We start from the raw sequence: 20,027 nt of genomic DNA on the forward strand, positions 1-20,027 counted from the left end.
GTTTCATTTCTTTTTATGGCTGAGTAATATTCCATTGTATATATGTGCCACATCTTCTTTATCCATTCATCTGTTGATGGGCACTTAGGTTGCTTCCATGTCCTGGCTATCGTAAATAGAGCTGCAGTGAACATTTTGGTACATGACTCTTTTTGAATTATGGTTTTCTCAGGGTATATGCCCAGTAGTGGGATTGCTGGGTCATATGGTAGTTCTATTTGTAGTTTTTTAAGGAACCTCCATACTGTTCTCCATAGTGGCTGTATCAATTTACATTCCCACCAGCAGTGCAAGAGAGTTCCCTTTTCTCCACACCCTCTCCAGCATGTATTGTTTCTAGAGTTTTTGAGGATGGCCAATCTGACCGGTGTGAGGTGATAACTCATTGTAGTTTTGATTTGCATTTCTCTAATGATTAATGATGTTGAGCATTCTTTCATGTGTTTGTTGGCAATCTGTATATCTTCTTTGGAGAAATGTCTATTTAGTTCTGCCCATTTTTGGACTGGGTTGTTTGTTTTTTTGTTAATGAGCTGCAAGAGTTGTGTATAAATTTTGGATATTAATCCTTTGTCAGTTGCTTCATTTGCAAATATTTTCTCCCATTCTGAGGGTTGTCTTTTGGTCTTGTTTATGGTATCCTTTGCTGTGCAAAAGCTTTTAAGTTTCATTAGGTCCCATTTGTTTATTTTTGTTTTTATTTCCATTTCCCTAGGAGATGGGTCAAAAAGGATCTTGCTGTGGTTTATGTCATAGAGTGTTCTGCCTATGTTTTCCTCTACAAGTTTGATAGTGTCTGGCCTTACATTTAGGTCTTTAACCCATTTTGAGTTTATTTTTGTGTATGGTGTTAGGGAGTGTTCTAATTTCATACTTTTACATGTAGCTGTCCAGCTTTCCCAGCACCACTTATTGAAGAGGCTGTCTTTTCTCCACTGTATATATCCTTCCCTCCTTTATCAAAGATAAGGTGACCATATGTGTGTGGGTTTATCTCTGGGCTTTCTATCCTGTTCCATGGATCTATATTTCTGTTTTTCTGCCAGTATCATACTGTCTTGATTACTGTAGCCTTGTAGTAGAGTCTGAAGTCAGGGAGCCTGATTCCTCCATCTCCATTTTTCGTTCTCAAGATTGCTTTGGCTATTCGGGGTCTTTTGTGTTTCCATACAAATTGTGAAATTTTTTGTTCTAGTTCTGTAAAAAATGCCAGTGGTAATTTGATAGGGATTGCATTGAATCTGTAGATTGCTTTGGGTAATAGAGTCATTTTCACAATGTTGATTCTTCCAATCCAAGAACATGGTATATTTCTCCACCTATTTGTATCATCTTTAATTTCTTTCATCAGTGTCTTATAATTTTCTGCATACAAGTCTTTTGTCTCCTTAGGTAGGTTTATTCCTAGATATTTTATTGCTTTTGTTGCAATGGTAAATGGGAGTGTTTTCTTAATTTCCCTCTCGGATTTTTCATCGTTAGTGTATAAGAATGCAAGAGATTTCTGTGCATTAATTTTGTATCCTGCTACTTTACCAAATTCATTGATTAGTTCTAGTAGTTTTCTGGTAGCATCCTTAGTATTCTCTATGTATAGTATCGTGTCATCTGCAAACAGTGACATCTTTACTTCTTCTTTTCCTATTTGGATTCCTTTTATTTCTTTATTTTCTCTGATTGCTGTGGCTAGAACTTCCAAAACTATGTTGAATAAGAGTGGTAACAGTGGGCAGCCTTGTCTTGTTCCTGATCTTAGTGGAAATGGTTTCAGTTTTTCACCATTGAGAACAATGCTGGCTGTGGGTTTGTCATATATGGCCTTGATTACGTTGAGGAAAGTTCCCTGTATGCCTACTTGCTGCAGCGTTTTTATCATAAATGGGTGTTGAATTTTGTCAGAAGCTTTCTCTGCATCTATTGAGATGATCGTATGGTTTTTCTCCTTCAGTTTGTTGATATGGTGTATCACGTTGATTGAAGAATCCCTGCATTCCTGGAATAAACCCCACTTGATCATGGTGTATGATCCTTTTAATATGCTGTTGGATTCTGTCTGCTAGTATTTTGTTGAGGATTTTTGCATTTATGTCCATCAGTGATATTGGCCTGCAGTTTTCTTTCTTTGTGACGTCTTTGTCTGGTTTTGGTATCAGGGTGATGGTGGCCTCATTGAATGAGTCTGGGGGTGTTCCTCCCTCTGCTATGTTTTGGAAGAGTTTGAGAAGGATAGCTGTTAGCTCTTCTCTAAATGTTTGATAGAATTCGCCTGTGAAGCCATCTGGTCCTGGGCTTTTGTTTGTTGGAAGATTTTTAATCACAGTTTCAATTTCAGTGCTTGTGATTGGTCTGTTCATATTTTCTACTTGTTCCTGGTTCAGTCTCGGCAGGTTGTGCATTTCTAAGAATTTGTCCATTTCTTCCAGGTTGTCCATTTTATTGGCATACAGTTGCTTGTAGTAATCTCTAATAATCTTTTGTATTTCTGCAGTGTCAGTTGTTACTTCTCCTTTTTTATTTCTAATTCTATTGATTTGAGTCTTCTCCCTTTTTTTCTTGATGAGTCTGGCTAATGGTTTATCAATTTTATTTATCTTCTCAAAGAACCATAAGCTGTTTTTTTAATAGTGACTATTTCTTAATTAAAATTAGTAACCATTTTCAAAGTTGATAAGGAATAGATTTTAATTTTTCCCACCACAGAAAAGAAATCACTATGTTACATGATAGAGGCTAGTGCTTGCTAAGGTGGTAGTCATACTGCGATATATAAATGTATCATCACAAATTGAGAGTGGCATGGACATATATACACTACCAAATGTAAAAGAGATAGCTTGTGGGAAGTAGCCGCATAGCACAGGGAGATCAGCTCAGTGCTTTGGGACCACCTAGAGGAGTGGGATAGGGAGGGTGGGAGGGAGGGAGACGCAAGAGGGAAGAGATATGGGAACATGTGTATATGTATAACTGATTCACTTTGTTATAAAGCAGAAACTGACACACCATTGTAAAGCAATTATAATCTAATAAAGATGTTAATAAATAAATAAATGTATCATCACATCAACATGTTGTACACCTAAACTTACACATTATATGTCAGTGATATCTCAATAAAATAAATTTTTTAAAATTAATAACCATAACAGTTTAATTTGTGTGCTTTATTTTTCTCAGAATTTCTTGAATAGAATTATTGACAAGATATTCCAGGCTGGTTTCATCAATAATCAAGCATCCATAAAATATTTTATAGAATGGATTATTATATTGATTCTTCATAAATTTCCTCAATTTCTTCCGAAGTTCTGGGACTGTTTTTCTTACGTAAGTAAAGGAGATTTTTCATAATTTTTTTTAATGAAGAAAAGATCTTAGCTATGCTGGGAGATTGTTTCACTTTAATAGTTTTCCAGCTGTCAGTTGCCCTGCCCCTAATGTACTGACATCCTAAATTGTGTTTTGCAGGATTTGAATTAATTTAGGAGACTGAAAGCCCTGGCATTTATCTTGAGTATATAGCATAATTTTTATTTGAGAGTTCTTCTATTACAACAAAACAAAGATGGAAAAGGCTTCTGTTATTAAGAAGGGAAATAGGTGCCTTCTATATTTTTATTTACCAAGCAATGTCTTTGTGTGATCTTAGAGATAAGAATGATGAGGAATTGGGGACTTCCCTGGTGGTCCAGTGGATAAGATTCCGTGCTTCCAGTGCAGGGGTGCAGGTTCAATCCCTGGTCAGGGAACGAAGATCCCACATGCTGCAGGGTGCAGCCAAAAAGTTAAAAAAAAAAAAAAAGAATCATGAGGAATTACGATTGATGAGGAATTAAACGCATTCCTTACATTTTAAAGAATTTCTTAGTACGGAAATTTCATATATAACCAGAGCAGAGAGAGTAGAAGGGAGCCCCTACCACCCAGCCAAAAGCAAGTGTCAGTTCGTTTCCATTCTTACCTCCTCTGTACCCTCACGCACACCTCTGACACCCCATCCCCAACATTCTTATATCTTGAAAATCATTTTTAGGGCATCGATACTAAGATTAGTGATAGAGTTTGCAGTTGCGGGCTTCCTGACAAATAGCAAGTTGTTTCTAAACATCAGTTCTAAATACTTGCCTCCAGTATTTTCTGCTGGTTCCCCAGTTCACCCTTCCCTTTCTCGGTAAATGGCTTTGCCTTCTGTGTGTGAAAGGTTATCTCTTTCTGTTTCTTCCTTTCTGCTTCAGGGGGAGAAACTGTTGATCTCTCTTCCTCATCTGTATCTGTGTCCTTATGTGCAATTCCTTCTGGGACTTTACCCTGAGTTCTGCTCTCTTATTTTGACTTTTCCCCCATCCTGCCGTCGTCCTAGTGTTTTCTTTTCTTTCTGTTAAACTTCGAGAGTGAGTATCTTTGCCTTTCTCTCTTGCTCTTCTTAAACCGCTGGGCTCTGCCGCATCTTCAGAAGTCGCACGTTGAGGGCTTCACGTGCAGCTACAAACAGCCTTGTCTTTTTCTTCATCTTCCTTACTGCCATGCAGCCTTTGTCGTTGACTGTTGCTTTTTTTCTCCAGCGGACTGTACACTGTGGTGGTCACTTACTGTGGCAATCCCTTGTCCAGTCCCTTGTCCTTCTCTTTCTATACTCCCTTTGCTTTCTAGGCCCTCTAACATAATCACTTCAAACTTCATCCTGTATAACATGAAATTGATGAGCGTGTCTTTGCCTGAAATCCCTGACAGACACACAACACACACGCCACCGCGGCCACCCCCGCCCACGGTCCTTCACTGTCCCAGGCTCCTCTCCTGAAACCTGGGTGTTATGATAAGCATGGCGGCATCACCTTCACAATGATCCTGAAAAGTAGGTCGGAATTTTTACATTTTACTTAGTAAAGAAAACAGAAGTCCAGAGAGATTAAGTAACTTGTCACACCACTAAGAAATGACAAAGCTCCAATTCAAATGTCTGTTTCATTTCAGAAGCTGCGTTTGTCTTCACTGTTCCAAGGTTCCTCTCCTGGCTCTTCATGTCCCTAGAATTAAGAAACATACTTGGACATTTTTTCCTGGCATTGCTTCTCAGACCTGTTACTTTACTAATCTTGTTTGATTTTTCTGCTCTCAAGCGGGTGGGCGCTGCCTCAGAAATTCTCACGGAAGGCCCCTGGCTCTGGTGTGCTTCCAGCCTCCCTGACTCTCCTGTGCCTGGTCAAGCCACCAATTCCGTCCCGTTTTTCCACTCTGCTCAGTCTTTCCTTTTCCATAAAGAGCTCTCAGAGCTGGTATATTCTCTTCAAATCTTTTCCTTGTGGACATCAGTCAGGGTTTTTCACTGTAAGCAGGTAAAACGTTTGCCGATTGAATCAAAGGGATGGAGAACAGACAGCGGAGATGGGGGAAGTGAGGTAGCTTACACAATGCCCAGAAAGCTGCAGAATCCAGCTTGGAAAATAGGCAGGAGCAAGGTGGGGCTCAGTGGTTTCCAGAACTGTAACCACAGGCATGCCGTAGAGCAGGTGCACCGGGGACATTGCTTCACCCCACTGGACGCCTGGTGCCATCACGGCAGTGCTGCAGCCTTGGCCAGCCGTCCGCCTGCCTCCTCTGCCACCTGCATGGAGTGGGTTCTCTGTGGCCTCTGCCTCTCTGGGTAACGAGTTCTCAACCTAGCATTCAGGGCAGGCATATCTGGATCCAGGTCAGGTGACTTCACTTAGCTGCAAGGAGGCTGGGAAAATGAATGTCTGGCATTTCCAGCTTCTCACAAGACCTATAAGGTGAAGAATTCCCTGAACTTGGAAGAGGATTCAGAATAGATACCCCCAAACAGGCAGTGTCCACTACACCCTTTTCCTCCTTTATTTGAAGCAGGTGACCTTAGCTTTTATGTTTCCGAGAAAATAGCAGTCATTGCATAGGAATACCTTTACTTCTCAAGAGCAGTCACGCAAATAAATATATAGGGTTGGCCGAAAAGTTCATTCAGGTTTTGCCATCGCATCTTCTGGAAAAACCCGAATGAACTTTTTGGCCAACCCAATACCTTGTCCATATCCACCCAGGAACGTTTCCGTTCTTTATCAAGGACCTGAGTCTGCTGTTGAGGTAGTTCCTCTGCTTGTTCTCTGGCTTCTCTTCCTGTCTGCCTTCTCGGGAACCTTAGCCCTCAGTCTCTCTCCTATACCTAGTGTCCCCTTCTTAACCAGATGGTTTCTCATCCGTTGTTACGGGTATTTACGCTGAGCTGCTCCTATAGAGGACGCCTGTAATCACCTATCTCCCTACCCCGTCAGAGCCAGACTTGCCAGTTTCGGGGTTTTCATGTTCTCCTCGCCCACAGTTCAATCCAGCGGACCCACCGCCAGCTCGGTCACTTCTCAGACGACCCTTTGCCAGCGTCGGTGGTCAGCCTCCTTCTGTTTCTCCCCATCCATCCATGCTGCAGACGACCTCCTTGTTCCTGGTTCAGTAACACACTTCCCTGGTTCCTCCTGCCCCTCTGTTTCCTCTTTTCTGTGTCCTTTCTGGGCATTTCCTTCCCTACCCAGCTGTTAAATGTTAGCGCTTCTCAAGGCTGGGCCGCCTTCTTTCCTTAATTGCTCCTTGTTTTATAGTCAGTTTTGGCTGGGTCATGGATTCACTTACTGTCTGATATGAATGACCCAATAATGTATCTCTCTCTTCCAGACATCTTCCCCTGAGCGCTCCATCAGGCTGACTGCGGCCACACCCGGCCTGGCCGTGCTTGATGGAGCACAGACACGTCGGTTCACATATCAGCACATATCGTTCATGGCTGTGTTTGAGCTAAAAGGGCAGAGTCGAGTGTTTGTTTGCAACAGACTGGACCTCACAGCTGTATTTTTATTCACTGTTTGGTCCTTTACAGAAAGCTTTGCTGACCCCCGCTGCAGACATTCTTCTTGAATGTTTATAAATCTTCTAAAACTTGGATGTCTGACACCAGGTGCCTTATATTTGCCCCACACTTGATCTTTTTCTACTATTGTAAACAGCACCACCGTCTGTACAGCTGCACAAAGCAGGGAACTCGGCGCTTTTCCTGACTCTGGACCACATCCTGTCGCTCTTACCTCCCGAGTGTTTCTCAGCCACCGTCTCCCATCTCTGCATTTGGCCTTGGTCCAGGCTGCATCGTCCACTGCACTGCTCCCCTCGGTGGACCACCTGTGTCCCCTCTTCCTCCGTTTCAGTCTACTCTCCACACAGAGGCCAGAGCAGGTTCTTCAAAATGAAAATGTGATCAGGCCGTCCACTTTCTTAAAACACTGCTCTCAGAACAAAGACCGAAGTCTTGAGTGGCCTGCAGGTCTCACGTGGTCTGTGCCCTCCTCTCCGTCCAGTCAGTGTGCCTCACGTTCCCACCTCTGCGCTCGAGTCATGGATGCATGGATGGGCTGTTTTCTGTTGCTGGAACATTCTAAAGGCCAGAGGTGTGAAAAATAGCACTCTGCTATTTTTCCTGCTTCTGGATTGACTGGACCAGGCTGGGCTGTTGTGCATGTGGTGTCTACCGGTCTGGGACCTGCAAACGACTTCTTTGGCCACGTGCTTGTCACCTGGGCTGCAGGAGTGGGGACAGCCGAGGCGCCGGGCACCACTGATGCTGCACCTCTCTCTGGTTGCTCAGGGTTCCAAGGACGAGCGTTCCAGGAGGACGCATCTTGGTGTGTCCATGCTTTCCCAGCCTCTGATCGCTCCCTGCTGCTCATCGGCCAGAGCAGATGGCGTGCCCGAGCCCGCCAGCTGGGAGGGGCTGCATTAGGGCCTGATTGCTGGGCAGCTCGCTTCAGCGGGGACCCCCCCCCATGTGGCCGAGTACTGCTCTGCCCTTTTCTGTTCTTTCTCCTCTTTGCTGGCCTGCTTCTCTTCCTTTTAGATCGCACTTCATGTGTCGTTTGTGTCATTTCTTAAAGGAATTTACCTCCCTGAGTAGTTTAGATCCCCTTAGTGTGGGTTTTTGTAGCACATAAATAGTTCTTTTTATAATGGGAATTTTAATTTATTGTCTGGTTTGATTTTGTCTTTCCTCTCCATTAGACCATAAGCTCCAGGAAGGCAGGAATCTTATCTATTTTTGCTTTCCTCTGTTTCTGCCACAGTAACTGTTCCATGGAAGACAGTCAATAACTACTAGTTACATAAAGGAATTAATCATCTGATTCGCCTTTTGGAACAGTTTCGGAACTGTAATGTCTGTAGTCTTTCCAGTCTACCTGGCGTCCGTCAGTTTTTTATCATTAAAATAATGTGTAATTCCAAGTCACTATCATTGGGAAGGTTTCCGAATTCCAGTTAAACACTCTTAGAGGTAGCGTTTCATTGAGGCTTTTTTTTTTTTTTTTTTTGCGGTACGCGGGCCTCTCACTGTCGTGGCCTCTCCCGTTGCGGGGAACAGGCTCCGGACGCGCAGGCTCGGCGGCCATGGCTCACGGGCCCAGCTGCTCCGCGGCACGTGGGATCTTCCCGGACCGGGGCACGAACCCGCGTCCCCCGCATCGGCAGGCGGACTCTCAACCGCTGCGCCACCAGGGAAGCCCAGCATTGACGCTTTTTTTAAGCAGCTGCAGGGCCCCATTGAACCTCTGCTGTTCCCCTCCGCACGGGGCCTTTGCCTCCCACTTGCCTGTCTTTGCGCGTCTTGCTCTTCACCTGTGCCTCCTATTTCCTGTTTCCCTGCCCACCCCGCTTTCCCCAGCCAGCCCTTCTCTCCCTGCAGTGAGCCCACCCTGCTCTCCACCAGCTACTCCTCGCCTGAGTGGTGAGCCGGCGTGGGTCTGATGAGTGTTGTGCAGGCGGGCGTTTGGCTCTGGGACGTGCCTGTCCTTTCTCGCTTTTCCTCCTCTGCTCCCACCGGGGCCGTGGCTGCGTCGGCGAGGAGCTCGCCTCACGGCCCGGGCCCCAAGCGTCCAACCCGGTGCCTTGATGTGCGCGGGCTCGCGGCAGCCTTGAATGACTGTTTCGTGTATCTGATTTATTTTCAGGCTGAAGAAAACCTTAAAACAAGCATTTGTACATTTTTATCAGTTTTGTCGCATTTGGACATCCTTACTGAAAATATTCCAGAGAAGGTGGGTTTATATTGTTTATAAGAAGAGTTCAGACTTGACTATCAAAATAGAACTTATACATTTGTACTAACTGTTTTCATTTAGAGTAGTCCTTGTGTGTTTTGCAGTTTCTCCCCTTCCCTTCCACTCCCCTCCTAATGGCACACACACTTAGACACAAATGCACAATAAGGTGTCACCCACGGGCACACACACAGAGAGATAACGATCAGCACATTAAATCTCTAGACAGATCAATGGGCAACTTTTAATGATAGGATGCTTAACTTTATACAAGTATTTATGTAAGATTATTTAAATAAGACTTCCCTTATTGCATTTAACTGTTCCTTGGCTGGCAGAGTTATTTAACAAATGCTTATACAAAGAAACGGTCAGAGTATTAAAAGCCATTGTGTTATTGAAGGTTTATATAAATGACTGTCATTATTCAGAGTGTGAAAGCCAGTTCTTCATCTTTCTCAGGTTTAAAGCTTCTTCCCTAGATAAGTAGAGATCTTAGCTAATTCTGGTTAATCACTATGGCAACTGCAGAGAATTCAGGAAAACCTGCCGGTAAAGATTTAGAGCAAGATTCTATATTATTGAATCTACATAGAATGTACTTAGATGTTGTAAACTCTGGGAGAAACATAACACAGCTGACCCTCGGTCAACACAGGAGTTGGGAGTACCGACCCTCTGTGCAGTGGGAAATCCACGTGTAACTTTACAGTCACCGTAATACAAGGTTCCTCATCTGTATCTGTGGATTCAACCCCCCGAGGACCATGTAGCACTGTAGTACATCTTTAGTGAAAAATATCCACGTATAAGTGGACCTGCACAGTTCGAACCCGTTGTTCAATGGTCAGCCGTCTGAAATAAATGTTTAGTGTTGAAAGTGAGGTAAAAATGTTGGGGGGATAGGTTTCCTAGAATTTTTCAAAGTGTTGTCTTTAAGCACGGTAACAGTCAGATTTCGTTGTTAATCTATTTCATCCATCCTAAGAACAGGTCTCTCTTCCCACCACATTTTCACCTCAAAACCCATGGCATCTTAAACTTGATGGTGTGTTACAGTGTCTGTCGGCCAGATGGCAGTGTGTTACTTACAGTTATGTGAAAGCTTGTGTTAACACCTTCTGGTAAGAGTTTAAAAAGCTCTAGCATCAGATAATAGCAGTTGTTATCTTTCTGTTTTAAATATGTGCAGGGAAGAGATTTGCTTACAATCTGTTGCGAGAAGTAAGATAGACTATTGCAGGGCTCCTGGCTTGGTGCAGCCCAGTAACATTTACAGATGAGCCGTTTGCTGGGAGCATTAAGGGAGCTCCTGACACTGTATTAAAAGTTTGAGTCCCTCTGGTTGCCACATTAATACATGGCACACTTCCTTTGCCTTTAGTACCTGTTGAACTGTGTGGTTTTAGAAATCAGGGATTATCATTGCATAAAAAAATCTCCTGGCTGTGAAGGTGAAAAACTCTGTGAATTCACAGGAAAATACTACAGGGAAGTTGAAACTCTTACTATTTTTCTCCCCACTTCTTAATTTTCCTGCCACCACTCAGTGCTGTGTGGGTCCAAGGTCACCATTAGGGAAAACAGAGTAGTTGAGACCAGGGGAAAACAGCACTTCATGAGATACCTTGCTCAAGTTCACTGAATATTTCTAACTTTTACAGCCCATTGGTAAGGTAGTAAGTGATGGAGACTTCTTAAAACACTGGTCATACAATGGTTAGCATGAACGTACTTCATTCAGATTAACCTAGGTACTGGAGTATGGGGGAAACCGTGAGGCAGCCTGGTAAGTAAAAACTAAAGAGCTGGGAAGATACTTTCCTTCTTGAGGAAATTACTCCTGCCACTGTATCTGTCTGAGAATGACAATGCAAAACCAGTGAAATAAGATTTTACTTTGTAGCATTTTTGCCACCTGTACACCTTGTTCTTGGTCATACAGTCAAGGGTAAAATGGTCCATGTTTACATCTGAAGAATGTTTCTCCTTTTCAGAAACTAATTCTGAAGCAAGCCCTTATTATCGTACTGCACTGGTGTTTTAATCACAATTTTAGCATTCGACTGTATGCCTTAGTTGCTCTTAAGAAAATCTGGAACATGTGTAAGACGTTGCACATTGAAGAACTTGATGCTTTGACTTCCATTATTGAATCCAGTCTGAGTCAGGTGGAAAACATGCATGGAGCAGGGTAAGTAGGCCTTGTCCTCCCCTTACCCCTTGGTCCAGCGTTGTGTGCAGAGAGGGTGTAGAGGGTGCCCAGCTTTAGCAGCTTCTGTTTAGCCCATCACGCTGTAGTGCACGGAGGTCAGATGAAGCAGCATTTAAGCAGCTCACTATTTGATGTGCAATTTAATTACAGTTCTAAGTGCTGTCAGCTCTGTCATTGACCTCTTTCTTTTCTTTTTCTTTTTGTTTTTACTCTTTAATCCTTGATCTTTAATTTAGGGACCTCTAGATGTTTCTCTTCAGCGTAGCCAAATGTTTGCATCCTCTGTTGTCAAAGAACTGCTGAGAAGCAGCAGGACGTGACTCTAAAGCCACGCCCGTAACCCCTCAGATGTCCCGATTAAAGCCGGAAGCTCTTGCCTTTCTCTTTTCTAAGAGAGCTTCTCTATCCCCCAAACAAAATCCTACTCAGATGCTCAACATCAGACAGATAGAACACCGCTGCTGTGATGGAGTGGGTCGGGGTGCACGACGCAGAGCAAAACCTAGGGGGATGGGAGCTCGGACATACATTGGGGTGTTGTCCTTTGAAGAGGACAGGTGCATAAGGAGGGACAGGTGCATAAGGAGGGGCCGGTGTCTCATCTCAGGTCTCCTCTTCTCACCCCACTGATGTTGAGGCCCAGCCGGCAGTGACAGGAGGGGCTGGGAACTCAGGGCTGAAGAAGGGACGTTGGCCGAAGCAGGAGAATGATCTTGCCGGGAAGGCGTCTTGAAATTGCTGCTTAGCTTTTGGGTTGTCGATCGTGAATTTAAACTGAAACCTGCCGGTGGCCATGTTTTGTCATTTTTATTCCTCCCTCTTTTGCCTTCTAAAACTTGACACATTGGGGGGTTTTGTTGTTTGTGAGTATGTATCTAAGTATTTAAAACCTATTGCTTTCATTTGGTTTATGAAAGTTGGTACAGTTTGGCTGCGTGTCGTGAATCTTCAGGGTAGAAAACGTGACTTACGTGGACTTCCCTGGTAGTCCCGAGGTTAAGACTCCGTGCTTCCACTGCAGTGGGCGATCCCTGGTCGGGGAACTGAGATCCCACATGCTGCACACTGCGCAGCCAGGGAAAAAAAAGCAACTTATGTAACGATTTTCTCTCCTGAAAAAAAAAAAAAAAGCATTTATGGCCAGAGAGAGACATAAGGATCCCAGCCTAGATTTCTTACATGCTTCCCTTTTAGACTTCTTTTCCCCAAGCACGTGAGTTGTACCTGCGGCAGCTGTTCCTGTGAGATTTTCCCAGCGTTGGCTGTTGACTGACGACTGCCTCTTTGATGGAGTGGAGACCTGAGTTTCATTCTTGTTGAGTCATTGTTTGACCCAGGACTGTGAGAGAGTTATTTAATTGCTTTGTCTGTCTTTGAGTTTCATTTCAAAGTGTCAGATTTAGGGTCAGCGTTTAAGGATGTTGATCTTGGAGATAGGGGTTATAAATCTTGGGATAAAATTCACGAGATTTTCCATTCACTCTGAATTCTGCAGTACCTCTTGAAGAGAGCTACTTGGTTTTCCCCCTTACCAGAGTGGGTTCACTAGTCTGTACCTCACACGTATCTTTAACACTTAGGAACGCAAAGAAGAATTGGCAACGGATCCAGGAGCATTTCTTCTTTGCAACATTCCACCCACTTAAGGATTACTGTCTGGAGGTGAGCAGAAAATATCATTTGCGAACTCTCTTCCGTATCTTTAGTCCCGGTGCTTCTTTTCTGCCGCGGTTGTTGAAGGTATAACGAGGTTAACTGTCCTTACAACACCGCCTTCACGTCGTAAAATGCTCCGTGAAATTTTGTCACTTTGTGCAGATGGCTGCTTGCCTTTCACTCTTCAGCAGTGAAAATTGGCTAGTCATTTTCACTTTCTGTTTCTCAGGCAGTGTCTGGCTTGTAAACACTGGAAGGGGGAATATTTAACTCTGAACAGAAATCTGTTCTGACATTAAAAGGAAATGAGTGAGAACATTTGTGCAGGTGAGATTTGTTGTAACGAAGCCCATTGTTATGAAAGAGCGAAAAGATCTACTCTTTTGTTAAGTGCCTATTTTAGGTTCTGGATGGCTGGAATTGTATAGCAAATGATCCACCATCTCACTGATCGTAACAGAATGTGCTTATGTAATTTCTTTAAACTTATTACAGTTTTAGCATGTGAATTAACATAGACATTATTAAAATTTGTACATATGATATTACTTTCTCCCTTTTTCGACTACAGTTTCGAATACAGTTATATTGGAACTTAAAATTTGTGATCTAGGAACTTGCAAGTAGCAGAAACGTTAGCTACCATGCATAAGCAGTTTTTTGTTGTTGTTGGGTTGTGTGTGTGGGGGGGATTACTAATAAGCTGGCCTTTAAAAAAAAATACAGATCTATATGTTGTGAGATAGTCATCATAGAACATTATTGTGTACTTCGTTGCTTCATTGCAAAAATTATTTAGGATTTTTCAAATATTTTAACGTGCTCTGTTCTGTGTCCTTTAGCGCCCAGAATGCTTTGTTTGACATCTTTCTGAAGGACTCTTAATAACTCTCTAGTGCTAAGTCAGCCTTTTCTATTCAGTTCTCCAGCAGGAGTAAGTCCCTTCTTCCCCTTTTCCTTCATCCTGACTTTGCCTGCCTCACCCTCATATGTTTTATATATTTTATTCTCTATTAATTATACAAACCATAACTGTACATATCAATAAAATAATGGCACACGAGAACTCTGTTTCTCTGTACATTTGGAGCTATACTTGGTGTACCTACTTAATAACAGTTGCATTCATTATGCGTTTCAGTTTGCACAAATATTGCTAATAAAGAGAAAACCATATTCATTCTAAAAACTTTTATGAAGACTTGGACATTGTTATAAGTTTATTACTTTATTTTTAAATTGCCTACTGTGCTTCTGCTTCCTATGTGCCTTTTCACATTTGAGGATTATCTGGATCTCAGTTTTCTTGTCATAGGTAAGAAAAGGAAAGGAGGATTGTTACGTAACGACTGAAGAACTGCTGGTCACAGTGGTGTTAACACTGTGCAGCTTACAAATCACTTTCATGTGCTCTTTTAACCTGATTTTACCCTCACTTTACCAATGAGGAAGCTCAAGCTGAGAAAGGCTAATGGCTTATCTAACGTCACCCAGCCAGGATACAGTCGAGGCAAAATCTAGATTCTAAATGTGTATATTGGCAGCGAGAGTAAAGATCTGGCATCACAAGAGCTTTCACTTGATTGCTTATGGGGGTGACTGTCTGGTCGTCAATAAATAGCATTTATCCAAATGTCCAACATTAATGCTGATTAATTCCAAAACACTTCTTGCTTGTATTAAGAGTGTGGTATGTATTATGTTACATACAGTTAGAAATACTGGAGTGGAAGATCTGCCCGCTCTCAAGGATTTCCTAAATTAATCCCTTAATTTCTTAGAGAAGATAAGTATAGACAGACAATTGCTACAAGATATAAATGAAAGTATGTAATTTGATCAGATGTGATAGTTTGGGAGAACACATCAGTAATAATAAATAAGTTGTACTTTAAACATGTTATCATGTATTTCTTTGTTATTTTTAAGGGAAAAAAATTTAGACTTTTACAATTCTCCTTTCAGACCATATTTTACATCCTTCCACGCCTTTCCGGCCTTGTTGAGGACGAATGGATTGCCATCGGTAAATTTACCAGGTTCACTGACATTCCTTTAGATGCAGGATTTCAGTGGTACCTTTCTCCAACTCAGCTCTGTGAACTAAAACCAGGTGACTGGTCCCAGCAGGACATAGGTAAGAAAAACTTTTGTTTTACCTTTTCTCCCTGTTGCCTTAGTCAGGCTCACTGATTTCACGTGACTTGGAATAGGTGGTTGATGGCGTCACTTTCTCATTGATGTGGTGAGTTCTACTCCCACGCTTAGAGGAAAGACAGGAAGTGTGGCGTCACTCGGACTGGTACTTTCAGTTGACGTTGGCTTTGCTCTTAACAGCCAAGCTAAAGGTTTCTGTCTTCTTTGAAGTATTGTTAATTAATATTCATTGCTCTTCTACTATATATTTCTGAAAAAATATAGATATAAAGAAGGGCTAAAATAAGAAATCTCTTTTCTTGTCGTATTTGGGAGTGCAGCAGAGCTCTGCATTCCCTGCTGCGTCTGGCTGAACATCACTCATCTCTTACCCCCTCTTCCCTGTGGCTCCAGCCCTCCTTTCACGCCCCCGCCCCCATCCTTCCCTGCAGCACCAGCCTTTCCCTCTTACTTCTCCTCCCCCTTCCCTTCACAATCCAGCTGCCCCAGAAAACCGGGCATCAAGTCCCCCGCCCATTTTTAAAATCACAGCTAACCTTGAGAGATGTGTAGTAGTGATCTGCATTCTCAGCATTTCTGTCACTCACACTTTGTCCTCCTTCTGGCTTCCCCAACCCATAAGCATCATTAAAACTTCTTTCAGAAGAGCAGAAATTGGCCACCAGGGAAGCCCTTCTCTCACTCTCCTTTGAGTTCCCCTCCCTTGTCCCTTATATTTATCATTCTCTCAAATTTTAGTGTTTTCAGGAATCCCTAGGACATCAAAACTACAGATTCTTGAGTCCCACCCTTAGATTTTTGCCTGGAGAGTCCTAGGCAAGTGCATTTTTTTAATGAAATACTCTAGGTGGTTCATTTTAAGACTATCACCTTAAATTTATTTACTCTATAAACAAAGATTTACTGATGCCCCCCCTGTGCTGAAGGAAGACAAAGGCCCTGTCCTCAGGGCGCTTACTGTTCCTACAGGGGAACAACCCTAAACAAACAGATAAGGTGTCAGGTAGTAAAAAGTACTATGGAGAAAATAAAGCAGTGTGAGAGAGGATTAAAAAGACCTTTTTAAGGAGTTGACATCGAGCAGAGGCGTACATGAAATGAGAGCAAGTCAGGCAAAGCCTGGGGAAGAGCAAACGTGGGTTTGGGGGCAAAAGACAGTGACAAGAGCCTTCTCAGGGTGGAGGGGCCAGCCTGGTGGGGGGGAGCGGAGAGCAGCACATCTGGACCTCTTGTCTGAGTTCTGCCATGGAGGGAGTGCGTGGAGCAGAGAGGTGGGCAGTTACTGGATGGGGAAGAGGCCACAGAGGTCCTTCTGTTTGTTTGTTTGCTTTGGGTAAAGAGAGGGATATTGCAACAGGGTTTCTCTGCTGAGACGTGCATGCCAAATGCTTTCATTGGCCTGCTTTTCTTCTCATTCTGTGTGCCCTCCCTGCACATTTTTAATTAATTTCCACAGCTGGAAACCACCACCTATGTAACTGCAACTTTCAGATCCTTATCTCTGGCCAGCCTCTTTCCTGAGCCTTCTGGACGCTCGCACCAGCTCACCTATAAGCTCTTTAAACTCAGTATCCAAATCCACATACCTTTCTGCCCAGACGTGCCTCTTCTAATCCCCTTCCTATTAGTGGTATCACAGGACTCATTCTTCTGCTGTCCCTCTAGTCCGTTATCAGATCTTGGCGGTTCTGCTCTTCCTCTTCAGCCCCTCTTGCAGAGATTGTTTGTCTTTGCTGGGCTAGTGTAAAAGCCTCTCGGTGGTTTTCCCTCCCCAACTTATCCTCCACATCGTTTTTAAGAGGTGGTTTTTCTGCAACACAAAACCAGTACTGTTACCCCCCTTCTTAAAACCCTGTACTCCCTCCTGTCGGTAGAATAAATTCTTTATCATTTTATACACGAAGCCCTAACGACGTGGTCTGAGTCACGTCCCTCCCTCCACTGCAGGCTGTGAGCGACGCCAAGGCGATGCCAAGGCACCGCTGCTGCCCGAGTCCTTGTCCTTCCGCGTCCATCCTGCTTGTGTGCGCGTGTCCACAGTCTGCCCCGCCCTTCCCACGCGCTCTCCTTTGCAGACTCTCATACTCCCTTCCCTTGAGCCCTCCTAGGTCTTGCTCTTTTGCCCCTCCCTCCCCCAGACATTAGCAACTCCTGTCTGTGTGAGCACACCCTCAGTATAGTACCGCGTTGTGGTTCCGTGCGTATCTCTTCCCTCCCCAGTAACCTACGTGCCCCCGTTCGCTCAGTCAGGTTTGGAGTGGGAAGGAGAGCCTCAGTCCTGAACTAGAGGTCACGACGCACATTAGGTCAATAATATCCGTGCACTCATCGGGGTGGCCAAGAGATCACTGCTTCAAGGAACAGTCCTTGTTTTTAGAAAAGGTCCCCCAAGTACTTGGAAAATAATTTAAGATAAAGACTATTTATGTTGTTTTCCGGCATATAATATTTCTACAGAAAATTCCAATCTAATAACACCATTGTTTGTAAGATACGCCATTATTTTATGTAACTCTAAGAAAAAAATACTACCAAACCCATGATACCCTTATGGATTCTAAGATGCTTCCCAATTTGGGGTATGCTAAAATGGAAAAAATGTGCATCTTTGATTTCCATGAAATGTTGTCATATTTTGGTTAGCAGGGTAGAATTTGAACATTTTAAACTGTTACTGAAAATGACAATTGTATCTGAATCCAAGTAAAGTTCTTTAGTCAAAGAATCTCATTCTAAACTACCATTTTAAGCTCTTAAAAAAGTATATATGCATGTAAATCAGTAGAGAGGGAGATTTATATTTTCTTTTTCTTTCCCAGGCTCTACTTCAGGCGAAGCAGATAACGAGTCAGAGTGGAGTGATGTTCAGAAGAAGATTATCCCGTGGAGAAACAATGTTCCCGACTCAGACCTGGAGCTGGTGTTTCAGGATCGTGCGGCCAAACTTGGAAAGTCGCTCAGCAGACTGATTGTAGTGGCCTCACTCATTGACAAACCAACCAACTTAGGAGGTAAAAAAAGAGTTTCCACTGGGCTTGCTTAACATCTTCTGATCCTGAAAATTTGTAACTGACCCAGTGCCATCTGTGGCCTCTCTTCCACATTTCCCCCTCTCCGGGAGCTTCAGAGGAATGCCTGGGACCTAGTGAACTTGGCCTTAGGCTGGTGGCAATAACCCCGCCTTGTCCTGTGCAGGGCTGTGCCGGACCTGTGAGGTGTTCGGGGCCTCGGCGCTCGTGGTTGGCAACCTTCAGTGCATCAGAGACAAGCAGTTTCAGCACCTCAGCGTTTCAGCAGAACAGTGGCTTCCTTTAGTGGAGGTGGGTGCAAAGTGATTTATTATTACAATTTTCATTTGCTAGCCTCTTTTGTAGTACTCTGTCTTCACGCTATCAACCCTTTTGCAGTAGTCCAGCCTTTAGTAGCTTAAAAATAATACTGAAAAGTAGAATTCTTTTCAGTAAAGTGTGTCCTGTTATAAGTCACTCGTTTGATAAATTTATGAGATGTTGGGAGCGTTTTTTTATAGTGTATAATTCTGTCCTTTTCCTTTTAACAAATTTCAGTTTCCTGAAAGTGTTTTTTTCTTTAACTGATTTTACCCCCAGGAGGGCTGTAAATGAATGATTTAATATTCTGCTCTTTGTAAATGAATATTAAGGTAAAACCATCTCAGCTGATCGATTATCTGCAACAGAAAAAAGCAGAAGGCTACACCATCGTGGGTGTGGAACAGACTGTGAAAAGTTTAGACCTAACCTGCTACCGCTTCCCTGAGAAGTCTGTCCTCTTGTTGGGGTAAGAACACTGTCTGGAGAGTCTAGAAAACGCTTCAGAAGGTTTACAGTTTTACCTGGACCCCTGGTCATACACCTGTACCTGGCTTTTGACTTGCAAGGTTTATAGAAAGCCCCCCTACATTTTCGTTTTATTCCACCCATTTGGGATGGCCGGGTGAACACAGAATTGACCCTTCCTGTTACACTCTTCGTACCATAGACTTATATCATTTTGTTAGCCTGTCTCTTCCAGAAACATCCAGGATATCTGAGAAAAAAAACTTGTTTATTATAAGAAAACTAACCTTTCTTCTCCCATTCTTCTGAATCAGAAATGAACGGGAAGGAATTCCAGCCAATCTGATCCAGCAGTTGGACGTGTGCGTGGAAATTCCTCAGCAGGGCGTCATCCGCTCCCTCAACGTCCACGTGAGTGGAGCTCTGCTCATCTGGGAATACACCAGGCAGCAGCTGCTGAAGCGGGGGGACCCCGGGTCCTGAAGCTTGTCCCTTGTCTGAGACGAGCTCTTGAGTTATCTATTGGTGCTGATGAAACATCGTTTTAAACTGTTCGGACTGATGAGATAGATTCTGAAATCTGTTGGGATAATTTGCATTTCTTTACTTGCAGTTTAATGCCAAAACTTTGTCATGTGCCTTAACTATATTGCTGTATGCTGTCCCCTTTAATAAACCTTTTTTAAAGCTAAGTTGTATTGCTTCTTTAATAAAATATTTTAAGCAATTGTGGAAATAAAACAATGTATTTTTAAAAGATCATTTCTTTCCTAGAAGCTAGTGTTGTCAGAAATGTGGATCACGGTAGGAGGAAGGCAGAATTAAGGCATCTCTGATGATTATCTGTGAATACCACACCCTTGTCAAGAGCAAGTGCCGGGGCAGGGGTGGAAGCAGAGTTTCAGCATGAGGAGGAGTCATTGGCCTCTTTCTGCTGATTTGTATCTACTTCTGCGCAGGGAGGAAACATGCTTGGCAAGGTGCCAAACCAGCTTCCCTGTGAAGTTCATGATTTTTTTTTAAGTCATAAACTAGGCCATAATCGTCCATATGAAGTTTTTAGGAAATTTTCATATGCCATCTTCGCTCAGGGTTCAAATTAGAAATAGTCTA

The 20,027-nt window shown here is 43.2% G+C and overlaps 1 protein-coding gene across 6 annotated transcripts in view; it reads left to right on the top strand.

Annotated features, from left to right (window-relative positions):
- Window positions 1-19,606, top strand: part of TARBP1 (TAR (HIV-1) RNA binding protein 1) — a 69,743-nt gene extending 50,137 nt beyond the window's left edge. For 2 of the 6 annotated variants that reach the window (XM_059054605.2, XM_067025693.1), the window contains 9 exons: window positions 3,178-3,327; window positions 9,000-9,086; window positions 11,087-11,283; window positions 12,885-12,966; window positions 14,926-15,097; window positions 17,937-18,128; window positions 18,313-18,437; window positions 18,779-18,915; window positions 19,229-19,606. In XM_059054605.2, the coding sequence (XP_058910588.1) occupies window positions 3,178-3,327; window positions 9,000-9,086; window positions 11,087-11,283; window positions 12,885-12,966; window positions 14,926-15,097; window positions 17,937-18,128; window positions 18,313-18,437; window positions 18,779-18,915; window positions 19,229-19,397 (1,311 nt within the window). In that variant the 3' untranslated portion in view covers window positions 19,398-19,606. Of the gene's footprint in view, window positions 1-3,177; window positions 3,328-6,681; window positions 7,036-8,999; window positions 9,087-11,086; window positions 11,284-12,884; window positions 12,967-13,189; window positions 13,288-13,802; window positions 14,098-14,925; window positions 15,098-17,936; window positions 18,129-18,312; window positions 18,438-18,778; window positions 18,916-19,228 lie in introns of those variants that run through there. The other 4 variants (XR_010839005.1, XR_010839004.1, XM_067025694.1 and 1 more) reach the window with 4 other exon arrangements.
- Window positions 19,607-20,027: the final 421 nt, after the last annotated feature.

This window comes from Kogia breviceps, chromosome 2 (assembly GCF_026419965.1).
Source record: "Kogia breviceps isolate mKogBre1 chromosome 2, mKogBre1 haplotype 1, whole genome shotgun sequence".
Lineage (NCBI taxonomy): Eukaryota > Metazoa > Chordata > Mammalia > Artiodactyla > Physeteridae > Kogia > Kogia breviceps.